General features: G+C 44.7%; 1 protein-coding gene across 1 annotated transcript in view; it reads right to left on the reverse strand.

Moving 5' to 3' along the window:
• LOC124803469 (phospholipase A1-like) overlaps positions 1-13,157 on the reverse strand; it is a 181,393-nt gene that overhangs the window by 10,096 nt on the left and 158,140 nt on the right. The window contains exons 6-7 of the mRNA XM_047264660.1: positions 2,558-2,644; positions 2,434-2,515 (exon numbers count right to left, since the gene is read on the reverse strand). Coding sequence (XP_047120616.1) covers positions 2,434-2,515; positions 2,558-2,644 — 169 coding nt within the window. The remainder of the gene's footprint in view (positions 1-2,433; positions 2,516-2,557; positions 2,645-13,157) is intronic.

Here is a 13,157-nt window from a genome sequence, read left to right on the forward strand (position 1 = left end):
TGTCCTTAGCGTAAGTTAGTTGACGTTAGATTAAGTAGAGTGTAAGCCTAGGGATCGATTACTTCAGCAGTTTGGTCCCATAGGAACTCACCACAATTTTCCAATTTTCCAACTTTTCCCCATGGTCACCTCGCCCCTCGCAGTCCCTTCCCAGAGATCCAAATGGGGGACTAATCCGGAATCTTTTGCCAATATCTAGATCATCATGACACTTTTTCAATTACAGACCCCATTTCCTGTCGACATATGTACATCATGTGTCTTAATGCAGTGGTTTCCACTACCTCCTGTATCCTCGTGCCGTTGATCATGGCTGATTTTTCCGCCTTTTGCGGCAGTTTCACGCCTCAGGGGCAAGAGAGTGCCCTGAACCTGCGTCAACTTTGACAAGGCCACTAATGGACCAGAGGGGTCACTTTTTATGCCGGCAGTATTTGGCCGCCATTGCCGATGATTTTTATTCAAAATGTAAGCATTGTCTGGATGTGAACCCAGGATCCAGGACGTACTGATCTCTAGTCAAAGTGGCTACCCCTAGGCGACAGTTGGACTACTGTCATGTATGAGGGTGAGTCAAATGAAAACCTTAAATATTTTTTAAATATTATTTATTGTGCAGAAGTGGTACAAAGCTGCATCACTTTTAAACTTAATCTACCCAACGCTCAATGCAAGTCGTCCAGCGCTTACAAAGTGCATAAATACATTTAGAAAAAAATTCTTTTGGTAGTCCGCGCAACCACTCATGCACCGCGTGGCGTACCTCTTCATCAGAACGGAACTTCTTTCCTCGCATTCCGTCTCTGAGTGGTCCAAACACAAGGAAATTACTTGGGGCAATGTCCGGTGAGTATGGTAGATGAGGAAGACACTCAAAATGCAGGTCTGTGATTGTTGCAACTGTTGTACGGGCAGTGTGGGGCCTTGCATTGTCATGTTGCAAAAGGACACCTGCTGATAGCAATCCATGTCGCTTTGATTTGATTGCAGGCCACAGATGATTTTTTTTAGGATGCGTGTGTATGATTCACTGGTGACAGTGGTCCCTCTAGGCATGTAATGCTCCAAAATGACGCCTTTTTCGTTCCAAAACAGAGTCAGCATAACCTTCCCTGCTGATGGTCCTGTTCGAAACTTCTTTGGTTTTGGTGATGAGGAATGGCGCTATTCCTTGCTCGCTCTCTTCGTTTCCTGTTGGTGGAAGTGAACCCAGTAACGATTCTTGCAAGGAAGCCATCACCTTCTCGTTCAAAGCTCCGAAGAAGTTCTTCACAAGCATCAACACGTCGTTCTCTCAATTCAGGAGTCAACTGCCGTGGCACCCATCTTGCAGACACTTTGTGAAACTGGAGCACATCATGCACAATGTGGTGTGCTGACCCATGACTAATCTGTAAAAATGGTGCAGTGACCTTCTGTGTCGCTCGGCGGTTTTCCTTCACTATGGCTTCAACTGCTGCAATGTTCTGTGGAGTGACAACTCGTTGTGCCTGACCTGGACGAGGAGCGTCTTCCGCTGAAGTCATACCATTTGCGAACTTTCTACTCCATTCATAGACTTGCTGCTGTGACAAACATGCATCACCGTACGGAACCTTGATTCGTCGATGAATTTCAATAGGTTTCACACCTTCACTACCAAAACCGAATAAGAGAACGCTGTTCTTCCGTGGTGCAAGTCGCAAGTGGGGCGGCCATCTTTATACTGATACTGCGACGGTATGTGTGCATCTGCATCATGCTGCCACTTATAGGCCATTCTGCACGCTGTTTGGAGCACGCTTACCAACTTACAGGATAACGGCGCGAAATTTCGATTTGTTATTACAAATTTAAGGTTTTCATATTTGACTCACCCTCGTAGAAGTAGTTTGAATTGTAATAATACTTTTTGCCTTTTATGATACTTTTTCTTCTTGGATGTGCAGAACTATGTAGTTGTTAATGTAAGGGAGAGCGTTGTACCGGGAGGATAGCGTACCTAGGAACACATGATGTTTGCTGGTCAGTGATTGAATCTAGTGATCGATTTTAAAATATTACGTGTTCTATGTATGGAAGTGGTGTATAACATGTTGCAGCTACGTGGGAGATACTGTAAATTCTCCAGTTTCAGTCTTTCATGGCGCGTAATATATGTACGTATGATCTGTTAAGTTGTACTTCATTAGTAGCACACAATGTCGTAGCTCGAAACAGAAAATGTGATATTTGCAAATGAAATCGGTTGCTTTAATGTCTTATTGCTCTATTTCGAAAATCGGAATTTCTGTTAGTTTCAAGCAGTGCGGGTGAGGTGTACCAAACACGTACAGCTCAGTCTGGCTGCTTTCTCAGTTCTAGACACGCCATTCTCACTTGAGAACGGTTTTGCTGCGGGAGACCGGTGTGGGTGAGGAGTGGTGAAATGTGTGGCAGCGGCCCCGTACACACCTGGGGGGCGCGAGGTGTCCGAACAGCAGACCGCCGGGCCTGGTGGCCGCGAGGAAGCTGCCCGGCCTGTGGGCTGCTCTCCCTGCGGGGGCGGCGCCGGAGGCGGGGGCGACGCAGCGGCGGCCGCAGGGGGCGGCGCGACGCGCGCCCTCCGCCTGCAGCGTCTCGGCCAGCAGGCAGACGGAGCGCACGTGGCTGCACAGGTGCGGGTCTGCAACAGCGGCGGACGCTCAAAAACAAAACACACTCCCTCCTCCCTGTCCAGCAGCCGCGGCGCAAGCACCCCACTCACGCTATAGAACGAGTGTTCCTGTCTTTTTATACAACTACCCTTCTGCTCCTAGCTCTGCCTCACACACACACACACACACACACACACACACACACAAAGTGATCATTCAAAACATTGTAACCATATACTTAATAGCTTGTTTCTCCATCTTTGGAGCGAAATAAACTACTGGCTATTAAAACTGCTACACCACGAAGATGACGTGCTACAGACGCGAAATTTAACCGACAGGAAGAAGATGCAGTCATATGCAAATGATTAGCTTTCCAGAGCATTCATACAAGGTTGGCGCTGGTGGCGACACCTACAACGTACTGACATGAGGAACGTTTCCAACCGATTTCTCATACACAAACAGCAGTTGACCGGCGTTACCTGGTGACACGTTGTTGTGATGCCTCGTCTAAGGAGGAGAAACGCGTACCATCACGTTTCCGACTTTGATAAAGGTCGGATTATAGCCTATCGCGATTGCAGTTTATCGTATCGCGACATTGCTGCTAGCGTTGGGCGAGATCCAATGACTGTTAGCAGAATATGGAATCGGTGGGTTCAGGAGGGTAATACGGAATGTCTTGCTGGATCCCAACGGCCTCGTATCACTAGCAGTCGAGATGACATGCATCTTATCCGCATGGCTGTAAACAGATCGTACAGCCACGTCTCGATCCTTGAGACAACAGATGGGGACGTTTGCAAGACAGCAACCTTCTTCACGAACAGTTCCACGACGTTTGCATCAGCATGCACTATCAGCTCGGGGACCGTGGCTGCGGTTACCCTTGACGCTGCATCACAGACAGGAGCGCCTGCGATGGTGTACTCAACGACGAACCTGGGTGCTCGAATGGCAAAACGTCATTTTTTCGGACGAATCCAGGTTCTGTTTACAGCATCATGATGATCGAATCCGTGTTTGGCGACATCGCGGTGAATGCACATTGGAAGCCTGTATTCGTCATCGCTATACTGGCGAATCACCCGGCGTGATAGTATGGGGTGCCATTGGTTACACGTCTAGGTCACCTCTTGTTCGCATTGAAGGCAGTTTGAACAGTGGTCGTTACATTTCAGATGTGTTACGACCCGTGGCTCTACCCTTAATTCGATCCATGCAAAACCCTACTTTTCAGCAGGATAATGCACGACCGCATGTTGCAGGTCCTGTACGGGCCTTTCTGGTTACAGAAAATGTTCGACTGCTGCCCTGGCCAGCACATTCTCCAGATGTCTCACCAACTGAATACGTCTGGTCAATGGTGGCCGAGCAACTGGCTCGTCACAATACGCCAGTCACTACTCTTGATGAATTGTGGTATCGTGTTGAAGCTCCATGGGCAGCTGTACCTGTAAACGCCATTCAAGCTCTATTTGACTCAATGCCCAGGCGTATCAATGCCGTTATTACGGCCAGAGGTGGTTGTTCTGGGTACTGATGTCTAAGGATCTATGCACCCAAATTGCGTGAAAATGTAATCATATGTCAGTTCTAGTATAATATATTTGTGCAACTAATACCGGTTTATCATCTGCATTTCTTATTGGTATAGCAATTTTAATGGCCAGTAGTGTACATCACTGATCCTGCGTACCAGGGATCCGACAGTTTGTTGGTACGTATGTGGCATTTGATGTGTCTATGCACAGATCATGTAATTCGCGTAAATGAAGGGTTGCGATTTCAGTATGTGGTGATGGCGCCAGATAGCGACCCAGATTAGTTCCGTAGGATTTACATCAGACGAAATTGGTCGCCTAGACATCAGCGTGAGTTCACTACAATGCTCCACTGTAGCACGGCTCTGGCTCAGAGACACGAACAAGTATACTGCTGAAGGATGGCATCACCGTCGGGGAAGACATCAAGCATGAAGGGATGCAGGTGGTTCGCAGCTGTCAGCGTGTCTTCCATTACCACTACAGTTCCCATTCGAGCGTAGGAGAATGTCTCCCATAGCATAATACTGCCCCTACAAGCCTGTCTCCGTGGCGCGCTGCACGTTTCGAGCCGCCGTTCACCTCGCTGACGCCCACAGCAAAAATGTCATTCACCCAAACAGCAGACACGTTTCCATGGATCAACGGTCGAATCCCGATGGTCCCGTGCCCACTGCAATCGTAACTGACGACGTCGTTGGGTCAACATGTGAGCACGAAGGGGTGGTCTGCTGCGGATCTCCATGTTGAACAATGTACGATGAACGGCCTGCTCCGAAACACTTGTGCGTCCACCAGCGTTAACCTCTTTCTGCAAAGATGCCACAGACCACAATCTATCCTACTTTCCACCTCATTCTGTGAAGAGTCGTGGACGTCCAACCATTTAGCGCCTAGTAGTAGTTTCATTGTCCTTCTGCCTCTTTCCGTAGATGCTCACTACAGTAGCATTTGAACGTTCGACCACCTTCGCCATTTTCGAGATATTCTTTCACAGGTTCTGAGAAATAATAATCTCCTCTTTGTCAGAGACCTTTATGTCAATGGATTTCTCCATTTGTAGCCCATATCTTCGCTACGGTAATCCCCCGTCCGTATCCTTCTGTTAGTTCGCTTCAAATCGCAAGGGAATCTGGCATGAGCAAGAGTAGTGTTGTTCATGTTCTGCATCGCCAACAATATCATCCTTACCATATCAATCTCCGCCAAGAATTAACTGGTACGGATTGTATGCGTCGCATTGAATTCTGCCGATGGGCTCAACTTCACATTCAGCGGGATGGCACATTTAATAATTTGATTTTATTTTCTGACGACGCTACATTCATGAACCATGGAAATGTTAATTTGCATAACATGCGTTATTGGGCAACTGAAAATCCATGTTGGCTGCTGTAAGTTGCACTCCAAAAACCGTGGTTGATGAATCTGTGGTGTGGGATTTTAGAGATAGGCACCTGTTTCATCGAAGGAAATCTTAATGGTAGGAAGAACACCACATTCCTGCAAGAAACATTAGGTCTGTTACTGGAAGAAATACCTTCAGGAACAAGGAACAGAATCTGGTATCAACACGATGGGTACCCATCGCATTTTTCGGTGATGGCTAGAAATGAGATGCAGAGACAATTCCCAAATCGTTGGATTGGACGCGGACGAGGTGTGTCGTAGACGGCTCGTTCGCCAGTCTTGACGCCTCTGGATTTTTGCTTGTGGGGATTCGTAAAAGACATTGTTTATAAAGACATTCCAACTACACCTGAAGATATGCGAGAGAGAATTCTTAGAGCATATGCCGAAGCGATAAGGAATACCACTCAGTCCATGTTAAGAAGATTCGCGGCACTGCATTGATACCAAAGGTCATCACTTGGAACACCTTCTGTAAATGGACATTCATGCCGCCTTTTTGACCTTCGTTGACCCTCAAAGACCTTACTGTTACACATCATTGGATTCGTCTCGATAGCCGCTATCAGAAAATAAGTACCAAATTACAACATCCGATTTTTAAAAAAACGAAGTTGAATTTCATATCTCTGACGTGACCTCACCTAGCAACTAAAACCCAGCGTCATATTATGGCCCCCATTGTACCATGCAACATTTGTCCCGTGAACTTCCCAGCTATTATCATACTTTCGGAGTTATTCTGGTGGCAATAGACAGTGACTCACCCTGTATATATATAATGTGGTATCAACAAAAAAAGAATATTTTTGTTGCAGGTGACCTTACAATGCTTAGCAGCAATACACAACAAGCACAAGAAGGACTGGAATACTTACGTGAAGTCCCCACAAAAACGGATCTATAGATATCTTATGAGAAAACTCATTACATGGAAAGAAAGAACAACAACAACCAGAGCACGTACACAAAATACGGAAAGGTTAACAGAGCGGGAAAATTCAAATATCAAAACTTCAGAAAGGGTACATACTGACACGGACGCACTAAAATAAAAGAATTATTTCATGACAGGCTAAATTCAGACACTGCAGTGCACTTGTAGCTACTACCAGAAGCTCTCTACGTATCAGAAACGGCCACATTCGGAGCATCAGTCATCACAGAGACAGAAAAAATAGAATGTAAAATCCTCATAAAAATTTACAGAGCATTACACAGCGGTGGTATATGCATGAGGAGACCAATCAAAAAATTATATGAACACACAGACAGGTTCTCACAAAGAGAATTGTTGATGTAGTTAACAGTTCAATCAAAAAAAAAAAATTGGTTTTAAGAAATAGAAGTAGACCTAAAACAAATAGGCATCAGTATTGAAATGATAAATGAAAGAAACAAATTTAGGAACAACATTATGAACACGAAATCTGAAATAAAAGAAAGGAAGAAAACAGGCAAAATATGGACAGAGCAAAGGAAACAGGGACACAGATGGTTTAGGGAAGAATAAAGAAAACGAAACACGAAAAAAATGAATAATCATGTAACATTCAATTTAACCACTGTCTCTTCCCCTCCCATCTCTCTGCAAATCTCCTCCTGCCTCCGCCCCCCCCCCTCTCTCACTTTCTCTCTCTCTCTCTCTGACCATCTCTAGATCTACATCTACGTAGATACTCCGCTGGTCACCGTACCGTGCGAAGCGGAGGACACCCTGTTCCACTATTAGTTTTTTCGTTTCTTGTTCCACTAGCAAACAGACCGAGGGGAAAACAACTCTGTGTATGCCGCCGTATGAGCCGAAATTTCTCGAATCTTATCTTTGTGATGCATGTTGGCGGCAGTAGAATCGTTTGGCAGTTAGCTTCAAATACCGGTTCTCTAAATTTTCTGAATAGTGTTTCTTGAAATCAACGTCTCATTCTCTCCAGGGATTCTCATTTCAGATACCGAAGCATTTGCGTAATACTTACGTGTTGTTCGAACCTGCCGGTAACAAATCTAGCAGACCGCCTCTGAACTGCTTCAATGTCTTCCTTCAGTCCGACCTCGCACGGGTCCCAAACACTCGAACAGTACTCAAGAATGGGTCACAACAGTGTCCTAAACGCGGTCTTCTCTTTCCTAAAATCCTCCCAATAAACCGACGATTCGCCATCCTTACTACAGTTCTTATATGTTTGTTCCACTTCATATCGCTTTGCAACGTTAACGCCCAGATATTTAAAGGATTTGGCTGTGTCAAGCAGGACACTAGTAATACTGCATCCGAACATTACAGGTTTGTTCTTCCTACTCATACGCACCAACTGGAAATTTTGTGTAAGTCGCCTTGTATCTTCCAACAGTCACTCATCTTCGACACCATACCGTACACAACAGCATCATCGGCAAAAAACCGCAGATTTCTGGCCACCAGTCCGCCAAATCATTTATGTATATAGAAATCAGCTGCGGTCCTATCTCACTTCCCTGCGGCACTCCTGGTGGTACCCCTGTCTCTTATGAACACTCGCTGTCGACAACAACATACTAAGTTCTATTACTTAAGAAGTCTTCGAACCACTCACATATCTGCGAACTTATTCCGTATGCTCGCACCTTCGTTAACAGCCTGTAATGGAGCACCTTGTCAAATGCTTTCTGGAACTCTAGAAATATGGAATCTGTCTATTGCGCTTCATTCATTGTTCGCAGTATATCATGTGAGAAAAGTGCAACCTGTTTCACAAGAGCGATGCTTTCTGAAACCATGCTGATTCGTGCACATAAGCTTCTCAGCCTCAAGAATATTTATTATATTCGAACTGAGAATACATTCAAGGATCCTGCAGCAAACAGCAGTAAGGGATATTGGTCTGTAATTTTGCGGGTCCGTTGTCTTATTCGTCTGAATACCTAAGTCACCTGTGCTTTTTTTTTCCCAGTAGTTTGGGTTTTTGTGCTGGGCGAGAGATTCGCGATAAATGCAGACTAGGTAAGAGGTTACTGCACTAGAGTACACTTTGAAAAACCTACTTGGGATTGCAACCGGACCTGGTGATTTTTTGCTTTCAAATCTTTCAGTTGTTTCTGTATGCCAGGGATGCTTATTACTATTTTATCCATACGAGAATCTGTCCGATAGTCAAGTGACGGTATGTTTGTACGACTCTCCTGTGTGAACGATATTGAACGTGAGAGTTGAAACTTCGGCTTTCGTTTTGCTATCTTCGACTGCCTCACCAGACTGGTCAACATGGGACTGAATAGAAGCCTTAGACCAACTCATGATTTCACGAAAGACCAGAATTTTCTCGAGTTCTCTTCCAGATCTTTCGCTAAGGTGTGACGGAGATAGTTGCTGCACGCTTCACGCATAGACCTTTTCACAGATGAACGAGCCCGCATCTCGTGGTCGTGCGGTAGCGTTCTCGCTTCCCCCGCCTGGGTTCCCGGGTTCGATTCCCGGCGGGGTCAGGGATTTTCTCTGCCTCGTGATGGCTGGGTGTTGTGTGCTGTCCTTAGGTTAGTTAGGTTTAAGAAGTTCTAAGTTCTAGGGGACTGATGACCGTAGATGTTAAGTCCCATAGTGCTCAGAGCCATTTGAACCTCCATTTTTGAACAGATGCACGAAACTCTACTAACCTTCGCTTGTCGTTACCTATGCGTTTCCTTTTGAACTAAGAGAGCAACAGCCCCTTGTTTCCTCAGCATCCACCGGATTCCGTTACTAAACCATAGTGGATGTTTTCCATCCTTCATCCACTTACTAGGCACATTACTCTCCAGACCACGATTTACAGTCTGTTTAAACTTTCACCATAATTTCTCTACATCCATCTTACTGGAATTGTTGTTGTTGTTGTGGTCTTCAGTCCTGAGAATGGTTTGATACAGCTCTCCATGCTACTCTATCCTGTGCAAGCTTCTTCATCTCCCAGCACCTACTGCAACCTACATCCTTCTGAATCTACTTAGTGTATTCATCTCTTAGTCTCCCTCTACGATTTTTACCCTCCATGGTGCCCTCCAATGCTAAACTTGAGATTCCCTGATGCCTCAGAACATGTCCTACCAACCGGTCCCTTCTTCTAGTCAAGTTGTGCCACAAACTCCTCTTCTCCCCAATTCTATTCAATACCTCCTCATTAATTATGTGATCTACCCATCTAATTTTCAGCATTCTTCTGTAGCACCACATTTCGAAAGCTTCTATTCTCTTCTTGTCCAAACTATTTATCGTCAATGTTTCACTTCCATACATGGCTACACTCCATACACATACTTTCAGAAACGACTTCCTGACACTTAAATCTATATTCGATGTTAACAAATTTCTCTTCTTCAGAAACGCTTTCCTTGCCATTGCCAGCCTACATTTTATATCCTCTCTACTTCGACCATCATCAGTTATTTTGCTCCCCAAGTAGAAAAACTCCTTTACTACTTTAAGTGTCTTATTTCCTAATCTAATTCCCTCAGCATCACCCGACATAATTCGACTATCCTTGTTTTGCTTTTGTTGATTTTCATCTTATATCCTCCTTTCGAGAAACTGCCCATTCCGTTCAACTGCTCTTCCAAGTCCTTTGCTGATCTGACAGAATTACAATGTCATCGGCGAACCTCAAAGTTTTTATTTCTTCTCCATGGATTTTAATGGCTACTCCGAATTTTTCGCAGGTTCGAATCCTGCCTCGGGCATGGATGTGTGTCTGTCCTTAGGTTAGTTAGGTTTAAGTAGTTCTAAGTTCTAGGGGACTGATGACCACAGTAGTTAAGTACCATAGTGCTCAGAGCCATTTGAACCATTTTGAACGGAATTTTTCTTTTGTTTCCTTTACTGCTTGCTCAATATACAGATTGAATAACATCGGGGAGAGGCTAAAAACCTGTCTCACTCCCTTCCCAACCACTGCTTCCCTTTGATGTCCCTCAACTCTTATAACTGCCATCTGGTTTCCGTACAAATTGTAAATAACCTTTCGCTCCCTGTATTTTACCCCTGCCACCTTTAGAAATTGAAAGAGACTATTCCAGTCAACATTGGCAATAGCTTTCTCTAAGTCTACAAATGCTAGAAACGTAGGTTTGCCTTTCCTTAATCTTTCTTCTAAGATACGTCGTAAGGTCAGTATTGCCTCACGTGTTCCAACATTTCTACGCAATCCAAACTGCTCTTCCCCGAGGTCGGCTTCTGCCAGTTTTTCCATTCGTCTGTAAAGAATTCGCGTTACTATTTTGCAGCAGGGGCTTATTAAACAGATGTTTCGGTAATTTTCACACCTGTCAACATCTGCTTTTTTTGGTATTGGAATTATACTATTCTTCTTGAAGTCTGAGGGTATTCAGCCTGTCTCATACATCTTGCTAACCAGATGGTAGAGTTTTGTCAGGACTGGCTCTCTCAAGGCCGTCAGTAGTTCTAATGGAATGTTGTCTACTCCCAGGGCCTTGTTTCGACTCAAGTCTTTCAGTGCTCTGTCAAACTCTTCACGCAGTATCATATCTCCCATTTCATCTTCATCTACATCCTCTTCCATTTCCATAATATTGTCTTCAAGTACATCGCCCTTGTATAGACCCTCCTCATACTCCTTCCACCTTTCTGCTTTCCCTTCTCTGCTTAGAACTGGGTTTCCATCTGAGCTCTTGATATTCATACAAGTGGTTTGCAGTTTCTTCAGTTTTAATCTACAGTTCATAACCAATAGATTGTGGTCAGAGTCCACATCTGCCTCTGGAAATGTCTTACAATTTATAGTCTGGTTCCTAAATCTCTGTCTTACTATTATATAATCTACCTGATACCTCTAGTATCTCCAGGATTCGTCCATGTATACAACCTTCTTTTATGATTCTTGAACCAAGTGTTAGCTATGATTAAGTTATGCTCTGTGCAAAATTCTACCAGGCGGCTTCCTGTTTCATTTCTTACCCCCAATCGATATTCACCTACTACGTTTCCTTCTCTCCCTTTTCCTACTATCGAATTCCAGTCACCCATGACTATTAAATTTTCGTCCCCCTTCACTATCTGAATAATTTGTTTTATGTCATCATACATTTCATCAATCTCTTCAACATCTGCAGAGCTAGTTGGCACATAAACTTGTACTACTGTACTAGACATGGGCTTCGTGTCTATCTTGGCCACAATAATGCGTCCACTATGCTGTTTGTAGTAGCTTTCCCGCAACCGTATTTTTTTATTCATTATTAAACCTACTCCTGAATTACCCCTATTATAACCCTATATTCACCTGACCAGAAGTCTTGTTCCTCCTGCCACCGAACTTCACTAATTGCTACTATATATAACTTTAACCTATCCATTTCCGTTTTTAAATTTTCTAACCTACCTGCCCGATTAAGGGATCTGACATTCAACGCTCTGATCCGTAGAATGCCAGTTTTCTTTCTCCTGATAACGACGTCCTCTTGAGTAGTCCCCGCCTGAAGATCCGAATGGGGGACTATTTTACCTCCGGAATATTTTACCCAAGACTATGCCATCATCATTTAACCATACAGTAAAGCTGCATGCCCTCGGGAAAAATTACGGCTATAGTTTCCCCTTACTTTCAGCCGTCTGCAGTACCAGCACAGCAAGGCCGTTTTGGCTAGTGTTACAAGGCCAGATCAGTCAATCATCCAGACTGTTTCCCCTGCAACTACTGGGAAGGCTGCTGCCCCTCTTCAGGAACCACACATTTGTCTGGCCTCTCAACAGATACCCCTCCATTGTGGTTGCACCTACGGTATGGCCATCTGTATCGCTGAGGCACGTAAGCCTCCCCACCAACGGCAAGGTGCATGGATCTTGGTGGGGTTACTCGAATTAAGTGATGTCAGTTCACTGTCTAATTGAGATGCTAGCAACTGCTTATATGCTCTATCTAGCAGAAACAGTCTCCTGGACTTCTTGGCTCATTTATTAACTTTCGAATCATTGTTGCTATAATAACATCACGATCACTAATCCCTGTTTCTGTACTGACACTGTCGGTTAGGTCTGGCCTATTTGTAGGTACAAAGTGTAAGATTATCCCTGTGTTCCACTGTCCATTTTCTCTTATCCCAATCTCTGCTTCCATGCCCTCCTCAACCCCTCCCCCTCTCTGTCCATTCCCTCCTCTATTTATCGCAACCTTCAACCAGCTACACATAGCCCCTGCAAAACAGGCTGACGAACTGGGTCGATACTACTCTGGCATGACACATGTGTCATGTAGGACATCCAACATGTTTGCAACTTTAAAACCGTTTTAGGCCTGACACGTAGGCTGCCATGCAAAGCAAGCTGGTAAAGGAGGCCGGTACCACTCCAGCACAATGCACCTGTTGCACAGGACAGCCTACACACCAGGTGCTGAAAAAAAAAAACATTTCTTTCCCTGACTAATAGGCTACCCTGCAAAGCAGGTTGACAAGGGAGGCAAATACTATTTCCACACAATACAACTACCATGCAAGGCAGGGGCTGGAGAAATAATGTTTTTCGCACTCATATTCGAACCCGGAGATTATATACCCCATAGTGCAGATACTCGAAAAGTTTGCTGTTTGTGTGCCAAATATGGTTGAAGTTCATTTGGGG

This window comes from Schistocerca piceifrons, chromosome 6, assembly GCF_021461385.2.
Source record: "Schistocerca piceifrons isolate TAMUIC-IGC-003096 chromosome 6, iqSchPice1.1, whole genome shotgun sequence".
Classification (NCBI taxonomy): domain Eukaryota; kingdom Metazoa; phylum Arthropoda; class Insecta; order Orthoptera; family Acrididae; genus Schistocerca; species Schistocerca piceifrons.